The following is a 26596-nucleotide window of genomic DNA, read 5'->3' as shown; positions in this document are numbered from 1 at the left end:
GGCTCCCCGGGGCGCGGGGGGATCAAGTGCCCGTACTGGGGGGGGGGTGTCTGTAACCCCAACAGCCGCCTCCACGGGGGGCGAGACTGGCGCACGGAGGCAAACGAGGACCCAGACCCGGAGGACGCTTACAGAGCTCAGTTATTTTCGCTTGCTGCTTTTTGTTGCTGTATCCACGGTAATACAATCACAATATATATATATATTATATATATACTTCTTAAATTACACAATCAATGTACAAAAAACCGGGGTGCATTGCTGAGACAGGTGGTTGGTTGGGTTTTCTCTGACTTTTTTTCATGGTTTTTTTTCCCATTTGCATACCTGGCAGGGGACGCAGGGCCGGGCAGCTCTTGCCCACTGTGCCCAGCACATGGTGCATCTCCTGCCTCCGCGAGAACACTTGATCCCTGGAGCCAAAAAATTCACGGACCCGTGGAGGGGGCAGGAGAGGAGAGGGAGGAGCATGCGGGAAGGTGATAGCATTGATGCTGCTGTGGGTGACGGTGTGGAAAAAGATGAGATGATGTGTAGGGAAGAGCTTGGGGTGGCAAATGTGCCCGGGGCAGAGGGGTTGGGGTGACCGTGCTGGGTGGCAGCACCCATGGGTGCTGAGGGGCTCCCACCCACGCTGCGGCTGGCTGCAGAGCCCAAGCGCAGGAGGGGTAGAGCCCCTTGGGGAAAAGCAAAGGGCAGAGCCTGCAGCTGTTGCCCTGCTTTGGCGTGTCTTGGTTTCGGCCGGCTTCGCCAGGCAGCTGCTCCGCTGCCCGGGCCGGGGGCTGCTGCCTGCACCGAGCTCTCCTCGTCCTCCGGCTGGCTGCAGCTCCTGCCTGCACCGTGCTGGACATTGCTTATCCCAAATTCCTGCTCTGCTCCTGCCTCTCTTCGGGCGGGGAGTTGGATTGGGACCGTCCCCGGCAGCATCCAGCAGTCTCTGCTAACCCAGGCTGGGCGTGAAGGTGCTTCCAGCAGCACCGGGCTGCCGTGGGTCCTTCCCGAACAGCGTTTAGGGCCACCCCGCCCGGCGCGGCGTGTGCTGGGTGAGTGCCCGGGCGAAGGGCGATGCTGCTCCCTGCAGCACACGCGGGGCATCGGCTCGGCAGCCTCCACCCGCTCCAGGCACAGTGACAGCCCAGCGGGGAGGAGGAGGAAGCTGAGGAGGTGCCTCCATGGCAGGGCTGGTCCCAGCTCACCTGGGCATCAATCGGGCACCAGCCCTGCCCGTGAGCAGGGACCTGCCCGCGGATGGGGCCGGGCGGCTGCGGGGCAGGACGGGACGCTCGTCCCCTTCCTTCGGGGAGGGAGGATGAACTGGGGAGAAGGACGTGAAAACACCAAAAACGTGGACTCAGCCTCCAATCCCTCTTGGTTTTTTGGGGTGAATTTGATTGGTCCCAGGAGCTTCATCACTGTGCTTTTTGGAACAGTTCCAGCCAATCAGAAGGCGGCTCATGATTTCAGTATCTTTAAAAACCAACCAATCAGGAGCTCTCACTGGTTGGGCTTTAAGATCTTGAGGTATTGGCTTTTCGCTCGGGGAAAAAAAAAAAAAATCAACTAACGTAGACGAACAGACAACGTCATCTTTCGCTTCACGTTATCTTAAGAAGAAGAAGAAGAAAGCGACTATGCAAAATACTCTTCGGAGACAACTCTTAAAAAAATAAAAGCTTGGTCGGAAAATATGTCTGAATCTCTAACTGTGAGGAGTGAAGGACCAGACGGCAAAATGGCTGGTTGGCTGGTGGAGAGATGGAGACAATGGAGGGTGGATTTATCTGCTGACGGCGACGAGGAGCACACCACAAGACTTAGATTGCCTCCACGTAGTTGGCAGGGTAGAGACCTAGCTGCCCGTTGTCCAAGCGCCCTTTGCACCATCCTTGTTCGTCTTCTTCCCCAAGTTTGGTTAGTTCATCACCTGGAGAGGGAGGTGGAAAGAGGAGAGCTCATTGCAGGTGTTGGAGCTTCTCCTACCACCCTGTTTCTCCCCTGGATGGAGCTGCTGGGGGTTTCTAGGACTGATGCTGAGCACGCTGGTTTGCAGGGTAGAAAGGCAATGGGTCACCCATGAGACATCATGTGCCCTGCCCCGTCTCACCATCTCCCACCCGCATTTGGGCTCAGCTTGTGCCTTTTTCTGCCGGTACAACTTTTCGAAGGGCTGGGATAGCTCAGAAATTATTGGAAGGATTTCACACCAGAACGTGGGGGACTCACAGCTCCGGCAGATGAGCCCCAACCCGGCACCGGTGATGGACCGTACCTGCTTTGAAGCTGAGCTCATCCTGCTCCTGCCCGTCGTAGTCGTACAGAGCCCGCACCCGCACGCCCTTCCCCGCCGACTCCTCGTCGAAGGGGTTGGTGCCACCATTGGCCTCGCTGGTGTTGAAGGAGTTGCTGCCTTCGTCATCGGACCACTCAGCGCTGTAGGTCTGCCCACGGTCGTGGCTGCTCACGCTGGGGTGGGGGGGGAGGAGGCAGAGGGGCCGTCAGGGCGGGCAGGGAGTGGTGGGGTGGGCAGGCACCGTGTGCCGCCGACATCTGGGAGGATGCTGCGGCTTTCCCGAGGTTACGGGTCCTGCAGCGAGCAGGACCCCCAGCTAACGACAGGCCAGCGAGAGTGGTGGCTGTCACCGAGGACATCCCGCGTCCCCTCGCCTGTCCCCGCAGCACTGGCAATGTTTGCACAGGCAAATGCCATGCCTTTCCCCCAGCATCTCCCCTCCCTGCCGGCCCTCACCTCCCACGCTCGCCCACCGGCGCCCCTGTCTCGCCCATGCTGCTGGCGTTGGTCAGGGTCACCCCCTCGCCCTTCTTCTGCTTTTCCTTTCGCGTTATCGTGTGTGTCAGGTCCGGGTTCCACTCCTGCAAGCACAAAGCCACCGGCCCCTGAGCACCTGGCTGCCCCGTGGGGCTGCCAGCACCCAACCAGGGTGCCCAGCCTCACCTCGAACTGGGGCCAGTTCATGGGCATCCCAGGGCCGCTGGTGCTGCGGAACCACCGGAGATCATCCTGCGCGTCCGAAAGGCGGATGGTCTGCTCCAGCTCCCGGTAGACGTTGGCGTAGCTGCAGGGAGAGACGTGGGTCGGGGTGCTGCGGGGGGGGGGGGGTCGACTCCAGTGGGGTGCCCCGTGGACAGGGTGGGACGGGGACATGCCCAGGCTGTGTCACCTCCCACGAGGCACTGGGGGGCACGAGGCTCCTGCACAGCCCTCGGCCACTCTGGTACCTCTTGGTGACCACTGTGTTGGCCAGACCCCCTCTCCCTGGTATTGCAGGGGACAGGCTAGCCTGGAAGCACCCGGTCCCTCCAGGGCTTGGTTTGTTTTCCAGGCAGCACAAGGAGACTTTCTGTGGGCACTTTTCTGCCTGGCCAGCACGGGAGGCACCTACCTGCTGCTCTCGGCCAGGTTCAAGTGTCTCTTGATGTCCAGGAGCACTTCCTTGAGGAAGTTGAGCCTCTTCTCCTCAAACTGCTGGCACTGCTCGAAGACCTGCTCCATGCTCTCAATGTACTGCGGGGTGCACTTGTTCAGCTCGTCCAGCACCTTCTCGTACTTCTCCTGAGTCTGCAAAGGTGCAGGAGGGTACCTTGGTTATACCCTGAGCACCTCAGAGGCCTTTTCTGGGTGCTGAGAGGGTCTGGCTTGGAGGCCACCATGCTGGGGAGCCCAGATTGAGCCAAGAGCCTCTGTGGGGTGAAATCAGTCTGGTTGCTGGAGAGATTCTGCCACAGTAAGACAGGTAAATCTCTGCCCTGCTCATGCTCCCCTGAGCATCGCCTGCAAGTCCTCACCCTTCTACAGAAGCGTAGGGATGGGAAAATGGGAATGAATGGGGGCAAAGGGGGGTCATGGCCATTTCCCCTGGTTTTCCCTGCCCCGTGCCTCATCAGCCTGGAGCAGGGCAGCGGCTCGCACCTTTTGCACGTCTTGCTTGCACTTTTCCACTTTGTCCTGGAGCTTTTTCTGCTGCTCGGGGGTGTTGGACTGCTCTGCCTTGCTGTTGGCTTCCCGGGTCATCGCCAGCTTCTCCTCCTTACAGGCCAGGTGGTAGGCTTTCTTGGCTGTCTCCAGCTGTGGAGAGAGCAGCAGTCACAGCCCCCTGCCCATCCCTCTGCCTGCAGGGATGTGCCACCCGGCTCTCCCAGCCTGGACCCGGAGCCAGAGCATGAGTGCCTCAGGACACGCTGTGCTTCTCCTCTCACCTCCTTGAGCTTCTTGGCCCAGGGCTTCTGGGCTTTCCGGAAACCATCCTCAGCCTCCTTGGCCTCCTTGAAGCCTCCCATGATCTGCTTGTGGTAGGCATCCTTCTGCCAGTTCTTGACCTTCTCAAAGTCATCGTTCAGCAGGCTGTTCTTCACATCCTGGTGCAGCTCGCTCACCTTGTCCGCCTCCGTCATGATGGCACCCCATGCCTTCTCCAGGCTGCCATACTGGGGACCTGGGGGACAAAGGGGGGGGACAGCTGAGCACCACCCTGCAGCCACCTCTACCAGGTGAAGTTGTGATGGTGCACGGGGACCCACAGGACCCAGTGTTCTGGTGGAAGCCTCCTCCCAGAGGGGCTGCGGTACCTTTCTCGATGAGCTGCCTCCACCGCTTGGACCAGTCGGTGAGCTGCTGTGCGTAGGACTTCTCGATCTTGGCCCGCTCGTGCACACAGTTCATGAGGTCATTGCAGAGCCGGTGCCCATCATCGATCCGCTTCACTGTGCGCTTGTAGTTCCCCACCTGGGAGGAGGATGGGGACGGGGATGGGGACAGGGACAGGGACGGGGATGGGGACAGGAAGGTGTGGGAGCCGCAGCTGGGCTGCCCTGCTCAGCCCCAGCTGGGGTGGGGACGGGGTGAGCACTTTGGGGGTGCAGGGACGGAGCTTTTGCTCTGGGTCTGCTCAAACCCGCCTCCTTTTGGTGCCCCCCCATCGCTCCGCGCCCCTCGGGGACAGCCGAGGTTCGGGCTCCCGGCAGAGCCGGCTGGTTCTTCCCCCGCAGGCAGCACCGCCCCCAGCCCGGGGACACCCGGGGCTGCGGTGACGGCGGCGGGGGCCCGGCGGGACGGGGGGCGGCTGGGACTCACCTCCCAAAAGCTGTCGGTTGTTTCCTCCGCGGCCGCTGCCGACTCGTCGTAGGAACCCGACATGGCTCCCGGCGCGGCCGTGGGCGTCGGTGCGGGCGCTGGGCGGCTGCCGGGCGAACACCAGCCGCATGCACTGGGGGGGGGAGAACGGGGCAGTCACGGGGGGCGAGCGGGGACCCCCACCCCCCCTGCGGGGAGGGGTCGGGACGGGGGCGGGGTCGGTGCCCCTTCCAGCTCCGGACCCACGGACCCCACGGACCCCACGGACCCCACGGACCCGCTCGGTGCCACCCACCCCCCCCCCCGAGCTGGGAGGGAGAACGGGGCGGGCAGCACGGCGGGGAGCTCACCGGGGGGGACCCGGCTCGGCACGGCGCGTCCCCGGGAGCCGTGGGCGAGAGGCTGTGGCGGGGCCGGGGCGGGGGGGGATGCGCCGCCCGAAGAAATTCTCGTCCTGATATTCCACCCTAATCCGTCCTGATCTTCAGCAAAACGGCATCCCCGCGGCGTCACGTGGCGCCACTGCACGCCTTAACCCTTTGTCGCTCCGCCGAGAGCCGTGGCTGGGGATGGGGCTGGGCGCTGGGGGGGCACCGCGGGGGGACGGAGAGGGGACCGCGGTGGCCATGAGCATCTTCGCCATCCCCATCCTGCCCCGGATTCGGACAGTGCTTCCACGGGAAAGTGCTGGGGCTGTCCTGCGTGGCATCTGCCACCGGGATGGGGACGAAGCGGCCGTGAACTGCCCCAGTTTCCTCCTGCCACGTCCCCAAAAGGGCTGGGGGAGCGGGATGTGGCCGTGGTCCCCGTGCGCCATCCCTTCACCCAGGGAGATGGAGCAGGCAGTGGGAGGCCTGGCTGCCTGCATCCCACCCCGCACCTGGGAGAGGGTGACGGGGTGGCAGGGCAGGGCTGGGGGGCACCAGTACCCCAGTGCCCACCCGTGTGGAACAGTTGGTGGGTGCTTGCACGCTCCAGCTGTGCGCACAGCTGGCCCCAAGGAGCCCGTGGGCCGGGGCAGGGCAGCAGCAGGGCACAGCCCCAGGAGGATGGGGGGCCGAAACGGTTACTGGAGCGCGGCGCAGGGCTCGCTGTGCTGGAACTAACAGGGCCTGGCAGGGATTTAGTGATATAACCAGGGAGGCACCAATCCCCACCGCCCTCCCCAGCCAGTTAAAAATAAACGCGTGACTGTCCCTCGCTCAGCCGCCGAGACGCAGATGGATGGGGGACCGCGGCGATGTGCAGCACAGCCAGCACTGTCCCCCCCCGCAGCCGACAGCACACGGCGCCCGCGCCTGCCTGGCACCCACGGCACAACCACCGCCCTCCCCAACTGCGAAAGCACCCAACCCGAACACCCATGGGCTGCCCCGGAGCACCCACAGCGGTGGCAGAGCACCCGGTGGCATAGTCCCCAAGGGACCCTGCAGGGTCCCAAGTGTGGCTGTGTCTCCTGCAAACCCCGGACATGGTGCAGCGCTCAGTGCCAGGGTCTTTGCTTGTGCCTCTGGTCGCTGGCTCTTCCTGTTGTTGCAGAGGCTGCGCTGGCACGGCAAGGGCATCCTTGGGGTGACAGCCCCAGCCCTGCTCCAGGCCAGGGCAGGCACCCCAGGGAGGGAGCACACCCATGGCTGGGGATACCCTGGGACCCACGGGCACATGAGCGAGCCCTGAGTGCCCCCACCAAGCCGCCAGCAGCTGAGGCTGTGGGACACTGTGGGACATGGCTGCCGCAGCTCCCGCTCCTCACCGTTACCTGGTCTGAGCCGCAGCCTGGGGGTTATTTTTGGCTCTGCATCACTTCCCAGCTAACGCTGCTGCCTTGTTGCCGCTCTCCTGCCACGCACCCCCACACACGACCATCCTCGCGTGCCCACGCATGCGTGTGTGCCCCCTGCCACACTGGGCTGCCCCGGCTGCCTGCGCATCATGCGCCAGCCCCACGCCCGCCGCCCTGGCCCCACCGGCACAGCCCATCGCTTCGCATCAAGGTGGCTGGCGGTGATATCCTGGCATCCACAGTGCCAGCAACCGAGCCGCGGCATGGCAAGGTGCCAGCCCCAGCCACGTGCTGCCACTTGGGCACCCTTGGCTGAGGGGGCTCTGCTTCACCCCCCTGGCCCCACTTTTCCATGAAGCTGCCGGGGAGAAGCCGCAGAGCGTTTGGCATCAAGTGATGGTGAAGTTTGTTGCAGCTCCTGCCCCCGCGTGCCCTTGGGTTGCTCCTGCAGCAGCCATCCCCCTGCATCTCTCTCCCCATCAGCCCACTTGGTGCTGAGCACTGCCACAGCTCGTCTCACCCGTCGGACAGCTCCTGCCACCCCCGGCGCTGCAGGGGGGTCTCTGCCCTCTGCGGGAGCCAGGGACACAACCGCCGACCCTGCACAGGCAGGAGGCTGCTGCAATGCAGAAGGCTGGCGCTGCTGACACTGCGGGCACGGGCAGCTGCCCGCACTCCCACAGCAGGCAGCCCTCCCCAGCAGTGCCCAGGGCCCGGGAAGGGCGAGAGGGACAAGCAGGGTCCCCTGAGGGGCACCAGCCGGCCCCTGATTCTCCCCCCCCTCTCTTTGCCTTTGCCAGAGCTTTGTTTTTGCTGTAACACCGCCATTAAACATGCAAACCCAGGTTCAGTGACCTCGGGGTGTGCTGTCGGATGGGGGTGCCCCATCCTGGTCTCTGGGGTCCCCGGTGAGGTGCCAGGCACCAGCCCCAGCCCCAGGGAGAAGCTGCATCCGGGTGGCAGGTTGCTCTGCCTCCAGGTTTTTTGGCTGCCCTGGCCCCAGCACCTCTGCTGCAGCCGAAAGCGGGTGATGAAGACGCGATACAGGGGACAGTCAGCTGCCTGCGTGTGTCCCCATCCTGCCTGCTTGCACGTCGCTGAGCCCGGTGGGGACCAAGGGCCGGGAGGGGCTGCAGAGCCTCCCGGTGCCCGTTGTCCTGCTGCAGAGAGACCTTTGCCACGGCAGGGCGGCGGTGGATTCGCTGCAAGGAGGGGAGCAGAGCAGAGAGCAAGCCTGTGTCCCCGTCCCTGTCCCCATCCTGCCCGGGGCAGGAGGATTGGAGGGGGCCGGGTGTGAGCCCTGTGGCAGGAGCGCAAGCGCTGGTGGGGCTGGGGGGGGAGAGTCAGCGGCTAATTATCGTGCGAGCATCCAGAGAAGGGGGAAGCCATGCTGGCAGCTGTCCTCGATCTGCGGGAATCAGAGCAAGCGTGGAGCTCCCTGACACCAACCCCGAGCACAAACCGATGCAACGCACGACGTTTCCCTGGTGCAAACCTCTTCTGCAACCGCAGCATCCTGACACGGAGCCGCAGTCCAGCCCGACTGGTGCCGCTCGAACACTTGAGCTGGGGACGGGATGGTAATTTGCTGCACGCTGTTGCCTTGTAGTTTCCCCCGGGGCTCCCGGCAGTAAAGCCGAAGCTCGGCAGTTGGAAAGGACCCAATGGTCTGAGCCGGTTTTATTGCAAATAAACGCCGAGACTGACCTGGCCTGTCAAATCAAACTTCCATGGGATGGCAACGTGAAACAGTTGCTACGTCTGGCTCCTTCTGTAAGCGCCCGAGGCCAAGGATGAGTGCAGGGCTTTAGGGGGAGGGAGCCAGGCTGGGGTTCGGGTTTTCGGCCATGGGGCAGGTCATTCGCTCTCCCTTATCTCGGCACGGGGCTGGTTGTGGCTCTACTGGGGGATGTAGCACCAAATGCCACCACGACGCACCACTGCTATCGCCACATGAAAACCACTCGCAGCAAAGACAAACGGACTAGAAACGGCTGAGGAAGTCCAGGGCAGCGCCACGAGCAGAGCCCAACCGCCCACAAACCCTCCGGGGAGCCCAGCAGCAGCGTCTCCCACGACGGCTCCAAGGCTGCTGCGCTGCTGCATCGGCCACCGGCAGGACCCAACCTCAGCGCCGCATCCAGCACGGGCACCGATGCCCAAGCGTTGCTCCTGTTATGGCAAGGTACGGGGAGGGTGAGATGCCCCCCCGGCACGACGGCAGGTCCTCGGGCAAAGCCGGTGTGTTCTGCAAGAGGCTGGTTTGCTGCTGGTTTGCCGCCTGGTTTGGTGCTCAGCTTTGACCTGGCCAGGGGCTGCGGGTTTTGCACCGGTGCAGGGCTGATCCGTGCAATCCACGGGGCTGGGACGGGGAAACGCTCCCGTGGGGCTGGCGAGGGTCACAGCCCAGGGGGCGAGGGGGGTGCGGAGGGGTTTGGCTGTGGCATGGCTGCACCGTCCCCCTTTTCTGGAGCCGAGTGGACCCTGCGAGGAAACGGTTAAACGGGTGCTGCTGATTCACGCTGGCAGACGGCTCTGCACCAGGCGCTGAGCGAGGAGGCAGGAGCGGAGCTGGGGCTCGGGGCTGAGCAGCCTGAACACGCATCCTCCCCCCTCGTTATCAAACCGAGCCCAAGGCCAGGCGGGCGGTGAGCCCGGGCCCTTCCCAAGCTGCCAGCTCCACACGAGCAGGCTGCAAACTGCTTGTGCCAGGGCCCCATCCTGCACCCCTTGGCAAAACCCCTCCAGCTGCAACACCGGTCTGGTTGGAGCCCCTAGGCAAAGAGCTGAACTGTGGCCAGGCGGGAGGGGACGGGTGTTCCCTGTACACTGGGTGCTTCTCTGTGGGATTTGGGCAGCGCCGTGGGGCTGTCTTGGACCCGTGCACGCGGTTGCTCGAGCAGCACACGAGGTGGCTGCGAGGACAGCAGGTGCCCGGAGGTGGCACGTAGGTAACGGCGGGAAACTTCTGAGATACGCTTTTCCAATGAATCCTGTGCAGGATGCGCCTGCGGCAGCCACCTTGCTTCAAGTAAAATCATCTGCAACAGCCAGGGTGGTCTGAGGATATGGGGGGGGCAGCTGCAACAGGGACTCGATGGACCCTGCCAGGTCAGGGCTTGGAGGGTCCCCAAAACCGGAGCACTCGCGAAGGAGGTTCAGTGATCCAGGAACATTGCTGGGAGCCACATGTCCCACATGGGACAGGTGGGAGGACGCCCACCTCGCTGGCCAGGGTGGGGGCCACGTGCTGTAGGTGCTGCCAGGTTGCAGTAGCCGGAGGGAGATGCGTTTGCTCCAAGCGCTGGCAGCAAGGGGCTTTGCATTTTGTGTGCGCTCTGCAGAAACCTTCACCTTCCTCCCGTGCTCCCCAAAGTTACCCTGCTCTGAGCACAGGGCACCCATCAAAGTCTTCTAGGGATTTTACAATCCTTGTCAAAGATTTCTGGAAATATGCGTGGCATTTGCAGATAACGCAAGTGTTTCTCTCCAGGGGAGCTTGCAGCCCGGCTCAGGTACAGCGGATGTGCCAGGAATGTGGATAGGCACCACCGCGGGGTGCAGAAGCAGGACTGCCAGCCCCGTGCATGTGCTCAGGCCTGAGGAAGGGAGATGGGGCCGAGCCTCAGCTTGTGGGGTTTCGACTTGCCTTCCAGCTCTGCGGCTTTTCTCAGCCTGCCGCCTTAGCTTGCCACTGTAAACAAGGATGCTCAGACTCGCGAGCAGGGATTTTTGTGGTCCCAGGAGCAGGGTTTAGGCAGAAATCCAAATATGAGGTTTGCAGTTAAACCGAGAAGTAGCAAACCATGGTGGTGGAGGATACGGCGGTGCCGTCCCCCCGCTTCTGCATCACGGAGGGGGGAAAACAGGGCGTCATGTGCTGGCACTGGGGGGGGTCCCCGTCCCCTGTACCTCGGTAGGACGGACCCAGGGCTGGCGGTGACAGGAGGCGAAGGGAGCAGGGCAATGTGGAGGGGCAGCAGGATTTTAGCTGTCTGTGGTGGGGGAAGGGGACTTGGAGCCAGAGGGGGCTCTGAGGGGGGGCAGAAAAGCAGGGGGGCAGGGTGGGGACAGGAGAGGGGAAGCTGGGGTGACCACGGCAAAAGGAGGGGTTTCAGCAATGGGGTGAGGCGCTCGGCTGGGCAGGGGGACAGCGATAACATGGACAGCACAAGTCCCTCCCATCATTTGCAGCTGGGGAAACTGAGGCACAAACCTGGGAGTGCAGCAGCATCGCAGAGGGGGTGTCCCCTGCTCCAGCACCCCCTCAGGCGCACGGGGAGGGGGGGTTGAAGGTCATGCCCCCCCCCCTCCCCAGCTTGCAGAAGGGATCAGGGGACACCGTGTCCTGCCGGGGGGGTGCAAACCCACACCGAACTGCCTGGTCCTCGCGCAGCATCCCCCCCCACGCTCCCCCCATCGCCGCAAGGGACCCAGGCATCCCACCCGTCCATGCCCACCCGCATCGCTTTTCCTGCCCATGCAAAGGCCCCACGCGGCCCCATCCCCACAGGGGACCCTGGCGCCAATTGCCCCTTCCCCGGCTGCTCCCGGCAAAGCCCCGCAGGGGCTGGCGCTTACCTGGGCCGGGCAGAGGGGCCGCGGGGGCCCGGGGGCTCCGCCGAGCACGGCGGGACGGGCAGGCTGCGCTGCGCTGCGCTCCGCACCAGCCGTGCAGCAGCGGCGGCGCGCACGGCCGCGGGCACGCGCCCTGCCTGCAGCCACCCGTTGCCATGGCAACCGGGGATGGAGCCGCTGCCTGCAAAGGTTGCAAAAATCATCCGGGGGGGATGGAGGGGGGATGGACACACACCTGCTGCCCCCAGGTCTGCACCCACCCTGGGGCGCTGCCAGCCCCTGCCAGCCCCCCGCTGCTGTCCCCACCGCGGCTGTGCCCGAGACCCTCGCCCAGGGCACGGACCCAGGCACCTGCCCCAGTGCCAGGCGGGTGCTCAGCACCCACCGCACAGGGCTGCCCCGCTGCATGGGGTGCTGCGCCCCCAGGGCACAGGGATGGGGGAGGCAGAGGGGTGCCAGGAGCCTGCGGCCAGGGGCACGTGGGCGGCTGGTCCCAGCTGCCTGTCACTGTGGGGCTCCATTCGGGCTGTGAATGGGCTCCTTCCCCCTTAGCCTGCGCTGCTGGGAGGCTTTTTGTGGAGCTGAGTGAGGATCCCAAGGGTCCTCGTCCTGCTGCTCCTCGGGTCCTTGTCCCTCCTGCACAGGATGGGACAGAGCAACGCGCTCCACCCTCTCCTCCCCCAGGCACTCTGCCACCTCCACCGGCCCCGGGAAGGGGCTGCAGGGAGGGTTTTAGGGCTGAGCCGTGGCTCTTGCAGAAACAAACACCCCAAAACGCCTTCGGAGAGGCAGCCGGTGCCACCTCCTTGCCAAATGTGCCAGCTGGGAACAGGCTGGCAGGAGAAGCAGAAACAATCCTTCCTACCCGGCAGGGCTGGGCTGCGGAACGGGGTGACAGGGGCTGCACCCCCCCTAAGGCTTCTTCGAGGCCGGGGAGCTGGGCAGCCCCTTCCCACTGCCATCTGCCTCCTCCCGAGCCCCGGGGCTTGTGCCCGGGGTCACCGGGGCTTATCACGGGATGCTGGTCCCAGGGAGGAGCAGGAGGCTGGAGCCTTCTGGCCCCACGGCCAGGGCTGGTGGGGAGCCGGGAGGATGAGGATGGGGTTGGCGACCGGCTCTCCCCCTCTCAACTGCCCGACTGCACCGCGCCTGCATTTCCCCCAGCCCGTGGGTGATGTCAGGGAAATTCAAAGCCGGCAGGAGACGAGTGCTTCCAGCCGAGTAACCGAAGCTGCCCGCAGAAGCTGCAGTAATGAGGGTGCCGGCTGCTGCCGCTGGGATCGTGTTGCTCGGAGAATGCGACCCGGTCCCGGGAGGCTCTGCCGGCCTCCGATGCCAGCTCAGCTTTCCCCTAACAAGCGCCTTCGACTGCTTAATGAAGCTCAGTGGGGCTCTCCATGCTGCCCGCCTTCCGGCTCCTTCCAGCTTCGTGCCATCCGAGCGTGTCTTCCCACCTCACAGCCAGCCAGAAAGGCCCCCGAAATATTTCATGCGCAGCTGCAGCTGGCAGCAGCGTGTGAGACCCAAGCGATCTGACGCTCCCCGAACCCAGCACAGGAGCGGGGATGGACTGTGGTTCCTGCAGGTGCGGGGGGACCTTTGTCCGTTGGGGTTTCAGGGTGACAAAGTGGAGGGTGCTGATTAACTGGGCATCATCCTTGCATGCAATGAGTTGGCAGCTCTCAGTGCAGGCACCGCTGGGCTGTCCCAGCTGCCTTCTGCCCTGGCAGCGTCCACGCTGCGGAGGAGCAAATGTTCTTGGCATTAAGCATTGAGTGACAAATGCTCTCCAGGGGAGCGACTGGGGGCGGGGGGGAAACCTCAACGACTTGGGGAGGGGCTCCCAGGGGGTTCCCAGTGCTAACAGCCCATTGCCACCAGCTTTGTAGCAGATGTGGTCCATGCAGGTAGGACTGACCCACGTCTCCCTCCCCGGCAGCTCGGGCTCCTCAGTGCTGGCAGCAGGCAGGAGCACGAGGCTCCTGCAATAAGTGTCAGCCGGTTCCTTCACCAAAAAACTCGGCCATGAAAAACTTTTCCCTGGCTCTCGCCATCCCACCGCTTACTATTTCCCGCGGTAAGTCATTTCCCCTCCTGTAAAATGAGTTTCCTTGTGGGAAGCAGCAGCCAGTATTGGCAGGAAATAAGCCCTGATTTATCGGGCCACTTGCCGCTCTGAAATTACGGCTCTTCGAGCGCCACGGCAAACTGAGAAGCAAAGCAAATTAGCCCACACCGTGCTCTCGCGGCTGCCAGCAGCCTGCCTGCGCAGGGAGCTGGTGCGGGCAGGAGAGGCTGGAAATGCCACCAGCCATCAGCCACTCTGCCCATCACCCGGCTGCGAGTGCCAGCCTTTGCACAAATAAGGGGGGGGGGATTTTCAAGTGTGGCCTGCTCCCGTCTGCCTCCCTAGCAAGGAAAGGAAAATGCATTTCCTAAATCACTACAGAGCCCCCGGGTTTGGTGCTCTCTGCTGAGCCGGCTGGTGCTGGGAGCAATGGGAGAGCCATGGGGGCTCCAGGGGAGGCTGCTCGGGGCTGGGGGCAGAGAGGAGTCCTGGCATCCCGCTCATCCCGAGCTCATCCCGGGCTTCCCGCTGCCCCTTCCCACTCGATGCCGGGGCAGAGAGGAGCGTGAGCCGGGGCTTGCGGAGCTGGATGGGGCCCGTGCCCCGTGCTCGCCCCGTGCCCAGGCTGCGCCCCCATCACGGATGTGCCGCCGGTCCTGGGAGCCCTCTTGGGCTTGCTGGGAAAATGCAAGTGCAGAGCTATTTTGCATCTCTAATTAGCAGCAGAGGATAATTGGCCACTCTGCAGCAATTACGCAGAAAGGCAGCCATTGTAGAGGGCCCTGGTGTGGGGCAGGTGCTGCCAGAAACCCAGCTCCCACCAAAACAATCCCCTTCTTGTCTGCTCAGAACCGGCCCTGGGGCATCCCCGAGCCCTTCCGGGGAAGGGGCCGGGCACAGGACATAAAGGCTCCATTTTTCCTGGGAAACTGCGTGCAGCTCAGTGCAGGCAGCTGCCTGGAGGAGCCCATACGTATTGCCCACGCTGCAGCAATGGAGGTGCTGGGGTCTCGCTGCCTCCTCCCCCCCCGTGCCGTGCCACGCTGAGGGCAGCCAGATGCCGGCTCAGCCCCTCCAGGAAGCTGCCAGCTGGATGTGGCCTCTGCTTCTCCTAGACTCATCTGCAGAAGCACGGCAGCGTCCTGTGTTTGCCTTCAAGGTGGTGCACAAACACCGGCCGGGTTGGCCGCCCTGCGGGGACAAAGTCTGTCCCTGGGCAGAGCCGTGTCCCAAGGTCTCCTCCTCCTGCCGAGCTGTGCCAGGGGAGCCCAGCTCCATCCCAGCTCCGTCCCAGCTCCGTCCCAGCTCCATCTCAGCTCCATCCCGGCCCCAGCAGCATCACCTCCTGGCACACCAGGGGACACAGGCTTTCCAGCAAGGGGGATCCCACGTAGAGCCAAACCCAGGCTTTGGCTCGTTGCAGAACATGGCCCCAGTGCAGACACACTTTGCCAGCACTGATTTTCCCTCCCCTTTCTCGCCCTGCCCCTCTGCACGTCACTAATCGGTGCCTGCCAGCCGCCCAGGCTTGCCTTCCTCAATCCTTTTACAGTTAAATCCAGCTCCCGTCCTGCTGCAGCCCCTGCGGTGGCCACGCACCCTGGGGAGAGGTGGGAGAGGACCGGGGGGGCTCATGGATCGGTGCAGACCCCATGGCAGGATCAGCACCGCCCGCAGCGGCCGAGCTGGTTCCCCAGTCTGCTTTGGGTTCCTGCGAAGGGAAAGAAAAATCACAGGAGGTGGGAAGGATCCGCAGGGCTGTGGCTCAGGGTCAGGCGTGATGGGAGCTGCGATGTGGCACTGAATCCCTGTTTGGGGCTGGCAGTGTGGTTCCCCGGCCAGACCAGCTCTGTTGCAGCGATGGCCTTGCCCCGAATATTTGGCTTAGGGATGGGGTTTGCCCAGGGAAGGTGGTGTGGGGGCCGAGGGAAGCAGGAGCAGCCCGAGAGGCTGCCGGAGAAGCTCTAATCCGTTTAGCAAAGCGCTTGCTTGGCCATTTGCAAGGCAGGCGCAAGAGCAGCAAAGAGGAGACGCAGGCAGAGGCGGGCAGCATGGCAGGACAAGGTGGGCAAGAGCAGCTCTCCTGCTCCATGGGATGAGCTTGGAGACACGTTTCTCCAGGGGTTTGCTGCAATTGTTGCAGCACCCCAGGGGCTGCCCTGCAGCGGAGTTCCTCCCCAGCTCCATCCCTGCTGTCCCAGAGAGGAAGAAACAAGGTGATAAAATGGTCACAAAGCCCCAAGATGGCACCAGGCAGCTCCAGGCACCTCGGGATGTGCCGCATCCCTCAGCCTCTCCTGCCCTGGGGCTGCACCAGCCTCTGGCTCTGCCCAGTGCGGGCACAACCCTCGGGGGGGGGTATGAGCCTCCCCCAGCCCCTGCAGCCCCCAGGACCCCGCTGCTCCCTCCAGCTTCCCAGGGCAGGCAGTGGTCCCTCTGACCACCCCACTCACCCCAGTGCAGCCCCAAAATCTCAGCCCTATTGCCCCGTGTGCCTCCAGAGCTCACACCCTGGGGGCAAACGTGGGCTTGGGGGGCTGAGCATCGGCCCCTGCCTGTGGCCAGGATGGCAGAGCCCCCGGCTGCGCCCAGGCTCAGCCTAAGCCGTCTCGTGGACCCTCAGTCCCTGCCAGCTGCTTGGGCGTCGCGGTGCCCAGCCGTGCCCGTGGCTGACGGGGTTTGGGAGCTCGGGGGGGCTCCGCCGCCAGCTTGGCCCCAGAACCTGGGAGCTGGGCAGGGGCTGCCGGCACAGGCTGAACCCCTTCGAGTGCAGGGCTTGGAGCAGGAGCCTGCGTTTCTCACTGGGTAGGACGATGCCAAACGCGTCCCAGGGAGGTGGGGGGGAGATGGGCAAGGTTGCTGCCAGCCCCCCAACCGCAGGCTGTCCCGGCTGGGGTCCCAGCCCTCCCTTATGCATCCATGGGGGGCTGGAGGGACCCCATGCCCAGAGCTGACCCACCAGCAGTGCCAGCCCCCAGCCTGGCAAGGTGAGCGTGGCCATGGGGATCCCTGGCCCCAAGGTCAGGGTGTGGGGCCAGCAGCCCCCCCAGGAAGCCCCCTGGGAGCCCTGGGTGCGGTGGGTGCCTGGGTGGGCTATGGGGGTGATGGGCACAGCGTGCAGAGCGGGGCCGTGCGAGGGCTGGTGGGTGCTGCATCCCACCAGCCCCACGGTGCCACGTCTCATGGGCCCTCGGAAGCTCTGCCCCCTGCCAGCCCCCTGCCAAATCCCTGCCAGCACCCTGCCCCTCGCTGCCGCTCCACAGCAGAGCCCAGCTGCCCCGGGAGGTACAGGCAGCTGGGCAGGGGGGACCCATCCTGCCTTCCCACCCTGCCAGAGACCCTGCGAGGCCAGGAAAAACGGGTGAACCCGAAATGCGGGCGGAACCTGAGGCAGACGGTCAGCCCTGCTCGGCACAATCCAGCAGAAGTTGGAAATCGCTTAAAATGGGTCAGGGAGCTGCTCCGCCAAAGCGGGTTTCATTTCCCAGCAAGCAACCACCGTCACGGCGGGGGGGACCCGTTTCAAACCCACCCCCAGCCGGGGACCACCGGAGGGGACTGGGGTGACGGCACTGCCATGGCACGCCCAGCCCCGGCATCCCGTTTGGGGCCGCTGCCGCTGTCACCCACCGCGTGCTGGCAACCCTCACCGTGGCCAGCCCCAGCCAACCCACCGACGCCAACCTCCCGCCTCGCCGGGAGCCGTGTCGGCCCCAGATGTGCCGGGGCTGCATGGCAGTACCTTTGGGCCGTGGGGACGCTGGCGGAGCGTGGCCGGCTGCCTCTCGCCGGGGCTGGCTCTGCACATCGGCGGGAAGGTCACGGCAGATGGGGAGGAGGGGGGTAAAGATCAGCATGGAGATTAGAGAAGCATTTTTAGCCAACCAATCCCCGTCCCGGCGTAACGGCTGCTTGGCCGCACAAGGTGAAAACACGACCGCGGAGACGGATGGAATAAGCCGGGAGCCCTGCATGGCCCGGCCGGCGGTGGCGGGGGGTCCCCAGCCTCCCCGTGCTCCTCCGTGCGCTGTCGCCCCTTCCCTTCCCCTCCGAGCGGCCGCTCGCAGCCTCCCCTCCCGTCTCCTCTCCGGCTCCGGAGCGGGGCCAGGGGCTGCTGTGTGGCAAAGCCCCCCCTGGGCCCGGGCTGTCTGCGGGGGGCAGCAGGGACATCTCCCCTCCGCTGGCTGCTCCGGTCGCCCCCGGGGTGTTCACACAGGGCGGGGGCAGCCCTGGTCGGTGGGGGGGACATCGCACAGGGGGCCCTAAGGGGCACGGCCCCGTCCCCCACTGCACCCTGCCCGGGGTGCCCCCCAGACCGAGAGCCTGGCTGAGGGGCTGCACGCTGGGGGGCCGCAGGTGCCTCCCCCCCCCCCAGGCATTTTGGGGTGCCGCAGGTGCCTCCCCCCCCCCAGGCATTTTGGGGTGCCAAGGGGACTCTGTGTGCCCCCGGCGAGCCCCGAGCCCTTCTCTGGGGTGCGTGAGCCCGGCGGGGAGCAGCCCGGGGGGCCCAGCCAGGCCCGATCGCCTGGCTGCCAAGGGCACTGCGGGCACGGGTGCCGCGGGCACGGCTGGTGGCACGGCACGGCACCGGGCACGGGCGGCCGTGGGCTCCGCCACACTCCCGTGCTCACAGCGGGGCAGCCGGACCCCCACGGCCACCCGTGCCCGGCGTGGAGCAGCTGCCCGGGGCGGGGGGGCTGGGGGCTGCCCCGGTACCCCCAGGGGTCAGAGAGTGTGGGGACGCGGGGCGGTGACACGAGGAGGGACGTGGGAGGGATGTCACGGGTGGGACGCGGGGGGGGGGCTCCGTGCGGGACCCAGCTGGCGCCACCCGAGGCGGCGGGGACAGTTCCCGTCAGGCACCGCAGCGGGCAGCCCCCCGCCCGGGCTGGAGGGGGCTTCCCCGCCCCGCTCAGGCAGCGCCGCGGCCACCCGCAGCCCCAGGGGGCCTTCGGGAGGCCGGAAGCGGCCGCGCGGCGCAAGCGCACTCCTTTCCGCTCGTGGGCCTGCTGCCGCCGCCACGGTGAGGCTGCGCTCCGGGCCCGTATCGGCCTCGCATCGGCGCCATCCCGGGGCGGCGTCGTGGGGCCGCTGCTTGGCAGTGGTGGGGAGCCCTGGCCCGGCCTCCCGCGGGGGGATTTCCGGGAACGGGGGGATCTAAGCCCGAGTTTGCGGGGCGGGAGGGGCCGGAGGACTCTAGGCCGCGGGGAGGTCCCGTTACCGGGGGGGGGGAAGGCCTCGGGCTGGAGGGCCCTGGGCTGGGGTGGCTGCTCCAGGGTCCCTCCCAGGCTGCAGGGACGAGCCGCGGCGGGAACCCCATTGAGCTCCCAGCGGCGGTACCGGGGCCTTCCACCCCAAGGGCCTCCCGTGGCGGAGGACCTCGACCCTGCTGGGGGCCGGCACGGACCTACGGCTGGCGAGGGTGCCCCGCCGCTGAGCAGCCCGTGCATGCTCCGTGCCCTGAGTGAGCACTGGGAGCTCTGCGGTTTCCCGCTGCCGGGCTGGCGTGTCAGGAAGCGTCACCGGGGTCGAGCGTCCCCTCGGTGGGGTGCGACGGTGGCAGCGCAGCTCTGGTGCGCGCTTACGGGCCTCGGGTGTGCTCCCGTGGGAGCGAGCGGTGCTGCCTGGTTCCACTCCCGGCTCTGAGGGGTGTGTGAGCGGCTTCCTCAGCTCCCGAGTTCCTGAGTTAGGTGTGAGTTCACAGCAGCAGCACAGGCGTCCTCAGGCACCACTGGTAGAGCCCAAACACGCCTTACCCTGAGCTGCAGCTCTGCCCCACCTCTGTCAGCCCTTGACTCTTGTCCAGACTGACATCACATAGTTTGCAGTCTTTAATATGGTGGCATGATTTAATGTTAATGATCAAATGTTGGCACTGCTTGGTTTTCCTTCACAGGAAAGTAACAAGAAGGGATGTCCAGCAGCTCAGGTATTGAAAAGTAGTTCAGAAGGGTCTTATAGGAGAGAGTAGGCTGGGGAGTGTTCCTTAAGTGTTAGGCTTTTCACACAAACTAGCACTGTTGTTATTACTTCTGGTAGACTCCGAATGCATTTATTTTAAATCAACAGTATTTACTGTCTACCGCTTGTCGCTTGTTTAGATGTTGATGCCCAAGAAGAACCGAATTGCCATCTACGAACTCCTTTTTAAGGAGGGCGTGATGGTGGCCAAGAAAGATGTCCACATGCCGAAGCACCCCGAGCTCGTTGACAAGAACGTGCCCAACCTCCACGTCATGAAAGCCATGCAGGTAGGGAGGCGAGGGCGGGCTGCCAGCCAGCTGGAATCTGGGCACGCAAGATTGTTGCCTATCCATGAATAAACGTTGTCAGCCATTGCCTTACATTTGCAGTTTCTTTCCTATTTGACTTCTTCCCCATTTTCCTGATTTTTACTGTTTCCTCTTTGATTTATTGTTCACTGCAGAATTCTGTTCTTTTGCTGATCCCCATCTCTACCTCTGTTTTTGGAGCTATAATAACCTCTGTGTGTGGTAGCCTTGTATTTTCTCACAGAGTGGGAATGATGCCGTAATTTTGTCTCGCGCATGTGAACTTGTGTCTAGATTTTTACTCCCTACATACCCTCGATAAGCTCTTGTGTTCATAAAAACATTTAGGGAGTATATTGATTGGAAATGTTGAACAATGATAAGGCTTATACATGAAGTAACTGAGAATTCTCTCTCTAGTCTCTGAAATCCCGCGGTTATGTGAAAGAGCAGTTTGCGTGGAGGCATTTCTACTGGTATCTGACCAACGAGGGCATCCAGTACCTGCGCGATTACCTTCACCTCCCCCCGGAGATCGTCCCCGCAACCTTGCGCCGGAGCCGCCCAGAGACTGGCAGACCACGGCCCAAAGGTAAGCGGCGGTTGAGAGGCGACTGTCGAGTCAGCAGGAGGAAGCAGGCAGTGAGGTCAAGCGTATTAGTGCAGATGTGGTGGATACTCAGCTAAACGTCATCTTCCAGAGCAGGCTGGCATGAGTCGCTGTGATTTCTGGATGTATTATGTTTTATTGCTTTTGTATTTGGCACTGGTCTGATGGCCATTGGCCTACTGAAAAATGGGAGAGGGCTAAAGCAAGCTGTGAGATTGACTGGGAGAAACGCTTTGAGTGTGGGACTTGGCCATCTCTGGTTACACTGAGCCTGGAGTTCCTGAGCACAGGCATCCTGAAACTGCAGGCTGCGGGTCAAGGTACCAGTTGGTGCCCAGACATGGCTGAGATCTGAGATGGGGCATGTTTCTAGTTGCCAGGGCTCTTCAAAAACTGTTCTTGTCTTTTGGGAAGAGCCTGCAGCAGAACTGCAGTTCTCTGTCAGGAAGACAGTGTGTGCGCTGCTGGTTTAGTCCAGCAAGTACAGAGAACCTTGTCTCTGACTGAGTTATCCCTAGAAGAACTACCTGGGAGGCTGTTGTGTAACAAGTTGAGTGGCCTTGGATGGGATTGCGGAGATAGGGCACAAACTTGCATTCAGATGTGGCACAGGGGCACGAGATTCAATGACTGAAAGCGAAAGGTAAGCCTGGGTGCTGGCTGCGCTTTGTCCATGGTGCCTGAGCTCAAGTTGGACATCCGCAGTTCGGGCTTTATCACGTATACTTAACTTGCTGTTAGGCAAGTCACCTTCTTAAAGATGACTTTGCTTTTTTAAAGATTTACAACAAATACATGTGGTATGTTGGGCTTGTATGTACTTCTGGTTTATTTTTTTGGTGAGTGAAGGAGATGCTGGTCATGCAAACAGATGTGACTTCTCAGATTGGTGGCAGCTGTCTCTGCACAGCTGCCTCCTTACCAAATGTGTTGTAGACCCACCTGCAGGTAGCTGAAATGCCTTTTCGGAAGGTATTCTTCTCCAGTTGCAAATGGCAATATTAAATAATAAAGTTTGGGTTGCAAAGTCCACACAAGGGCAGAAGCTATGCTTTTCCGAGCAAAGTCGTATAATATAATAGTGCGGTATAATACTTGAGGTGAATGTGCTGAAGTCATTGTGCCCCTTGGTTCAGTTCTGAAAAGGTTACTGTGTTCCAAGCAATAATTCAGAACAGGAAGGGTGGTTGTGTTGCTTGTATGCATTTCAAAATGCTCTGTAAAATCCCTTCTGCTTAGTTTTCCTGGTTTCTTGTTCAGTAGTAGAGAAGAAACCACAGCGCAGAGCATGGGTTGTAAAACTGCCCAGAAGATCTTTGGGGGGATAAAAACTTCTGGAAACTTAGAGAAAGGGGAGAGACAATTACTGCAGCCGTGGTTGGCAGAACAGCATTGTCAAGTCTCTAGGGGTGAGAAATGTTTCTTCTCCCTCAAGATGTGAGATGGTGGGTCTGGATGCCATCCTGCCCTTAAAGCAGGACTCGCTCTGTGAAAGGGGAGTCCTGCATGACAAAGCTCTTCCTGAGATGGTGGGAGTCTTCTCGGCTTCTGAGCTACGTTGTATCCCGTCCCCAGGTACTGGACACTGTCCTGGGGATGGAGGCTGTGGGCATGGGGTGCTGAGGTCTTCCCGTAACTGGTGTTTTAGTTTAACAAAACTGTACCATCATCTGCTTCAAAGGAAAGAATTGCATTGAAACTAGGAAGGTGATGGTTTCTTTGATCTCTGAGTAGCTGTGGATGTTATCAAATTTATTCTTTAGATGTTGTGTTTATCCAGTGAGCTAAAGAAAGTGCCTGTCTAATGGAGGGTGGGGCTTACAGTCCCTGGCTAAAATTCACTCAGGGTTTCTGTGGCGATGAAGCTTCACTCTGCAGCATCACAGCCCTTATCCGTGCGGTGTTGGTGACCTCATTCGGTCCACACCTTGGCAGGGTCAGCTGATAGAGCTGCGGGAATTGTCTGTTTCTGTGCTGTTTCTCTGTGGTTTACCTGCCTTAGGCTGCAGCAGAGTAGGACTCGCAGGGGTGTGTGTAGATGGTGGTGCAGAATCCAAGTTTATGGGTCTTGCTCGACCTCGTGGGGTTTTGGGGCCTTTTCTCCTACTTCCATGGAATGCTACCGACTTCTCAAGTAAGGCTTGGTACAAAAGCTGGAATGGTTAGTCTGAAGCAGGGTTTAGAATACTGTGTGTTTGATATTTGCAATTCGTTACAGTCTCTGTTACAGATGTAATTGAACTGTTAGAAATTTAAGGATGGACAGATCTGAAGTTAAAAAACATAATCTGTTGGCTAGGGGATGCACTATAATGGCTTAACCTGACAGAAAGGAAGGATGTAGAAGCACTTGTAGGATAAGTTAAATAGTTTCCTGTTTCTTGCAGCGTGCTTGAGACTGCTAGTACGCTGTGGTGTGCCAGGCAGCAATGGCCCTTAAATGCGTCTTACTGCCCGAGTGTGAAGACCTGGGCCTGGTGCTGTGGGAGCATATTTCTTCTTTGATGCTCTGGGGGAACCCTGTAAGAGTTGTGCAAAGGCTGCCAGTTCCACCACATCTGTTTCTTTCCTGCAAGTGTTCTGTCTGATATTAATCTGATGTTACATAGATAATCTGCTCTTAGTTTTATTAACCTACTCCATTGTGGAGGATTTGTGATACTGATAGTGTAGCTGTTGGGATCAGAATGTCACGCAATTTGTGACTTAGCTATGAACATGCTTGTCAGATGTGACAGATTCCCTATATTTCCAATTATTTATTATCATTAATTTTTGGCTCTTGAAGGCCAGAAGAATGCTGAGATGATGCTGTAAATCCATTTTCCACACATTATTTAACTTCAACTCAAGCACAAGCTGGTGCACTTTAGCAGATTTTACCCTTAAAGTGAGGTTTTCCTTATTATATCATGTTTTTGTTTAGGTTTATATACACCAAGCTGTCCAAGAGGCAGTTCTGCTGGTAGCTGTAATGCAATGCTTAACCAGAGGGCTTTTTTCCACCTTGAGATGCAGGGTCATCCATGGAATGTGTTGTGTACGGGATAAACGATGTATTTGGTGTTGCTGTTTTCACTTTCAGGTCTGGAAGGTGAACGCCCTGCGCGTCTTACTCGGGGAGAAGCTGACAGGGATACGTACAGACGCAGTGCTGTTCCACGTGAGTGTCTGTTGTGTTGCTGTACGAACATCAGGCTGACTTTGCTCTTTGTGCATCTTATCTCTTTGGGAGAATTGTCTTCAGTATTGGCCTCCTTTGAAGAAGAAAAGGGGAAAATTAGACTTTTGGTGTTGCTTATGCATTTGCACAACAGTTCATCTGTATCTGCTTATGGATAGGAGTCTTGTCTTGAATTCTGTCAAGCTGGACTGTGGGATTTTTCTCTGGGGTGGGTTTTACTTTGGTATATTTAGCCTGAGTTTTAGTTGTCTTTGATTGTAAAGTTTTGATTCCAAGCAAGAGCGCTGTACTTGAGGGATGGATTCTTTGGTTAGTAACCCATTCTGCTCTCTCTTCAGCTGGTGCTGACAAGAAGGCTGAAGCCGGTGCTGGAGCAGCCACTGAATTCCAGTTTGTGAGTATTTGCATTTGAGATTTGTTTCCTTTATTGAGGCTTTGATTAGGAGAAACTGGATAGGTCATTTCTGCATGCTCTTCAGTGTGGCGTTTCTCAGGTATGCCAGCTGGGGTCAGGTATTTGGCTCTGATTGTGTAAGAGAGGCTGGCAGCTGTTACCCTTTACACCCAGCTCGCTTGCTGCATTCCTGCTGGGGAATTCCTTGCTGCTGTGACAGGAAGCCAGTGACACATGGAGAAGCAAGCCGAGCTCTCTGGAGGCAATGCAGCATTTTATACTTCAGAAATAGAATTCTGAGTTTTAGATGTGATGCACAGAGCTGGCTTAGATGGGTTGATTTTGTTGTTCGTATCGCTTAGCTGGTTAACCCGTGTCAGGTAGCTAGTCTCCAACAGATCGGTTAGGCTGTGCTTGGAGCAGGGGATGTTTATCAAAGTCATGTGAAGTTGAGGAAAGACAGCTAGCTCTTTTATGATGTTTGTGGTTCTTGCTGCTGTGTAACTGCTGCTGTCACTTGCTTAATATGGTGACTTCTAATGCTCTTCCTTTTCTGTTGCAGAGAGGTGGATTTGGTCGTGGACGTGGTCAGCCTCCTCAGTAGAACTTCCTGCTCATGTTTTGTGTATAATAAAATAGGTGAAAATACCACCTGGGTTGCATCACTGCGTCTTACTTCAGTGCATAAACCTAGAGCTCACGTAGCAGAGAGGTGACTCAAATCTCTGTCATGTGTAACAACAATAGTGGAATAACTTGTAATTAGAAGCAGGTTATAGGAGGGAACTTTGTAGGTTTGGTGGTTACTGATGCAGGGTTTCGCTGCTGTGTAGAGCTGATTCTTAAGGAGGAACGAGGAGCATTGGTTCATGGCAATGCAGAAGCGCTGCAGGCAGTTTTTCTACTCTGCCCAGGAAAACACTCATTTCTGGTAATCCCCAGTAATGCAGTAAAGCTGGGCTGAGAGACAATTCTATTTTGCAGACAGAAAATTCAGCAAGTTCAGCTGTGTTGTCCGGAGGCCCTCTGTGAATGGGACACCACCAGTGCAGGCAGGTGAGCGTTTCCTTTATCCCAGTTCAGAAATCCCTGGGTTAATTAACGACGGGTGGTTGTGACAGCAGCTGCTGCCTGGAGCTGAGCAGAGCCCCGGTCCCCTGCAGCGTGCCGCCTGCCAGTAGATGTCACTCGCCAGCTAACAACGGGACGATGCTAATTGGGAATGGGTTTCTGTAGCCTGGTAAATGGTACCTTGTTCAGGGCAGCCTTAGTATCACAGAAGTCAGCTAGACCCTAACCCAGGGGAAAGGGGTTCATTCCAGTCCTAGTTTGGGGTGAGGGAAATGGTGGGCGTGTGATTTTATTTTTTTTTAAACTTATTTCTGAGGGACTTGGCACTATAGAGAGAGACAAGGTGTTTCACATCTTTGTTTTAACTGATCCACCTGCCTCATTGAAGTTTGTAGGTTGTGATTTAGCTAAACCTAATCCAGACTAACCTGCTGAATCCTGGGTAACTGGATTTAGCCAAGAGACACTTTACAGCCCTGTTCTTAACAGGAACGTGCATTAAAGCAGCTCTTTTTTCAACTTTGCTAGTGATATTATTGAGTTGTCTGCATCTACTGGGGCTTTTTGTTCACGTTTCTGCTTATTTTATCCTACAGCGTAGCGGTAATGTTAACGCTTGCTGCTATGCATTTCTAGTTGTTCTGTTTGGGAAGCAGTGTTGTGTGCAGTAAAATGTTTAGCTTCATGTGAAATTAAGCAACTGTTTCAAATCACTTTGGAGTACTTTGGTATGAAATGCTAAATGTTTTCTTCTAAAAGAATGTTTGACTCTTTAAAGGGAAGATCCAGATGACCAAGTAAAAATTGCTTTTGTTTTAAAACACCAGTTTTAAACAGACTCTTCCACCAGGGAAGTATTACCCCACATTTTTAATCTCCTAACCCACTGGTCCGTCCAGCCTGGGACGGGAGCTGTGTGTGTGGTGGAGAACGGATCCCATCCTCGTCCTCTCAAAGCTTTTTAGCGTTCAGCTGCCTGAGCTGGCGGATGGGTGTGAGAGGCATGGCTGTTCGCAGTGCCTCCACGGGGTGCTCTCTGGTGGGACGCGCTCCTGGCAAAGAGCCTTTTCTTCCACCTGTGAATGGAGTCGGAAGATGTTAAAGGCCTCTTGGCTTTCCCTCCATTGCCGACTGTCTCCTGTTGCGGAGACCAGGCTGCTGGAGCCAAACCCATGCTGGGCAAATCCTGCTCAGATAAGTACGTGACCCTTTGCCAGGGTTTTCCTCCTGGGGGGAGCGCACAGAATTGGGGACGGTGAGCCCGTGCGGGGCCGTGGCGTCCGACAGCACCCCTCTACCACACAGACAAGTCAAGCCCTGTGCATGGGTGTCGGCAGTGGGGTGATGCTGATGTTATCCCCCCTCCTGGGGTGTAATCTTGGGGCTTGCAGGCTGCCCGCTGAAATTGTGCCCTTAGGCTGAAGCCTAAAATTGCCCCCAAACAGCCTGCGGGGAGCAAGGAGCGTGTGTGATGGGGGGGGGGACACACACGACTGCTGGGGCCTCTTAGGTTGAGGCCACCTGGCTGCACAGGACCCCCCCTCCCC

At 60.2% G+C, this 26596-nt stretch overlaps 2 protein-coding genes across 4 annotated transcripts; one reads left to right on the top strand and one right to left on the bottom strand.

Moving 5' to 3' along the window:
• Positions 1–141: 141 nt before the first annotated feature.
• PACSIN1 (protein kinase C and casein kinase substrate in neurons 1) lies at positions 142–17327 on the bottom strand. Of its 3 annotated transcripts, none has more exons than XM_054804141.1 (10): positions 17261–17327; positions 5090–5222; positions 4585–4741; positions 4216–4451; positions 3929–4084; positions 3402–3577; positions 2954–3074; positions 2747–2871; positions 2270–2463; positions 142–1924 (listed from the first exon to the last, which is right to left on the bottom strand). In XM_054804141.1, exons 2-10 carry the CDS (start codon positions 5150–5152, stop codon positions 1815–1817), a joined length of 1338 nt encoding a protein of 445 aa, XP_054660116.1. In that variant the 5' UTR covers positions 5153–5222; positions 17261–17327; the 3' UTR covers positions 142–1814. The 3 variants fall into 3 exon arrangements, with proteins under 3 accessions (XP_054660116.1, XP_054660115.1, XP_054660114.1); XM_054804140.1 differs by lacking the exon at positions 17261–17327 and adding an exon at positions 11454–11575; XM_054804139.1 differs by lacking the exon at positions 17261–17327 and adding an exon at positions 5440–5624.
• A 1093-nt stretch (positions 17328–18420) lies between these two features.
• Positions 18421–24629, top strand: RPS10 (ribosomal protein S10). The gene is made up of 6 exons (XM_054803623.1): positions 18421–18541; positions 19620–19769; positions 20211–20382; positions 23486–23563; positions 23923–23978; positions 24541–24629. Exons 2-6 carry the CDS (start codon positions 19620–19622, stop codon positions 24580–24582), a joined length of 498 nt encoding a protein of 165 aa, XP_054659598.1. The 5' UTR covers positions 18421–18541; the 3' UTR covers positions 24583–24629.
• The last annotated feature ends 1967 nt before the right edge of the window (positions 24630–26596 follow it).

Source organism: Grus americana, chromosome 25 (assembly GCF_028858705.1).
Source record: "Grus americana isolate bGruAme1 chromosome 25, bGruAme1.mat, whole genome shotgun sequence".
Classification (NCBI taxonomy): domain Eukaryota; kingdom Metazoa; phylum Chordata; class Aves; order Gruiformes; family Gruidae; genus Grus; species Grus americana.
The sequence above is the reverse complement of the archived record's forward strand: the minus strand, read 5'-3'. Positions and strand labels throughout refer to the sequence as shown.

Bases quoted from the DNA above. Each gene is read 5' to 3' on its own strand.
- PACSIN1 (XM_054804141.1), bottom strand. From the start codon at position 5,152: ATGTCGGGTTCCTACGACGAGTCGGCAGCGGCCGCGGAGGAAACAACC. The intron at 3,578-3,928 runs GTGCGAGCCGCT...GCACCTTTGCAG, and splicing joins GCAAGCAAGACGTGCAAAAG to ACTCAGGAGAAGTACGAGAA. The intron at 3,075-3,401 runs GTAGGTGCCTCC...CTCTCCCTGCAG, and splicing joins AACCTGGCCGAGAGCAGCAG to CTACGCCAACGTCTACCGGG.
- RPS10 (XM_054803623.1), top strand. From the start codon at position 19,620: ATGTTGATGCCCAAGAAGAACCGAATTGCCATCTACGAACTCCTTTTT. The intron at 20,383-23,485 runs GTAAGCGGCGGT...TTTCACTTTCAG, and splicing joins TGGCAGACCACGGCCCAAAG to GTCTGGAAGGTGAACGCCCT. The intron at 23,564-23,922 runs GTGAGTGTCTGT...CTCTCTCTTCAG, and splicing joins CAGACGCAGTGCTGTTCCAC to CTGGTGCTGACAAGAAGGCT.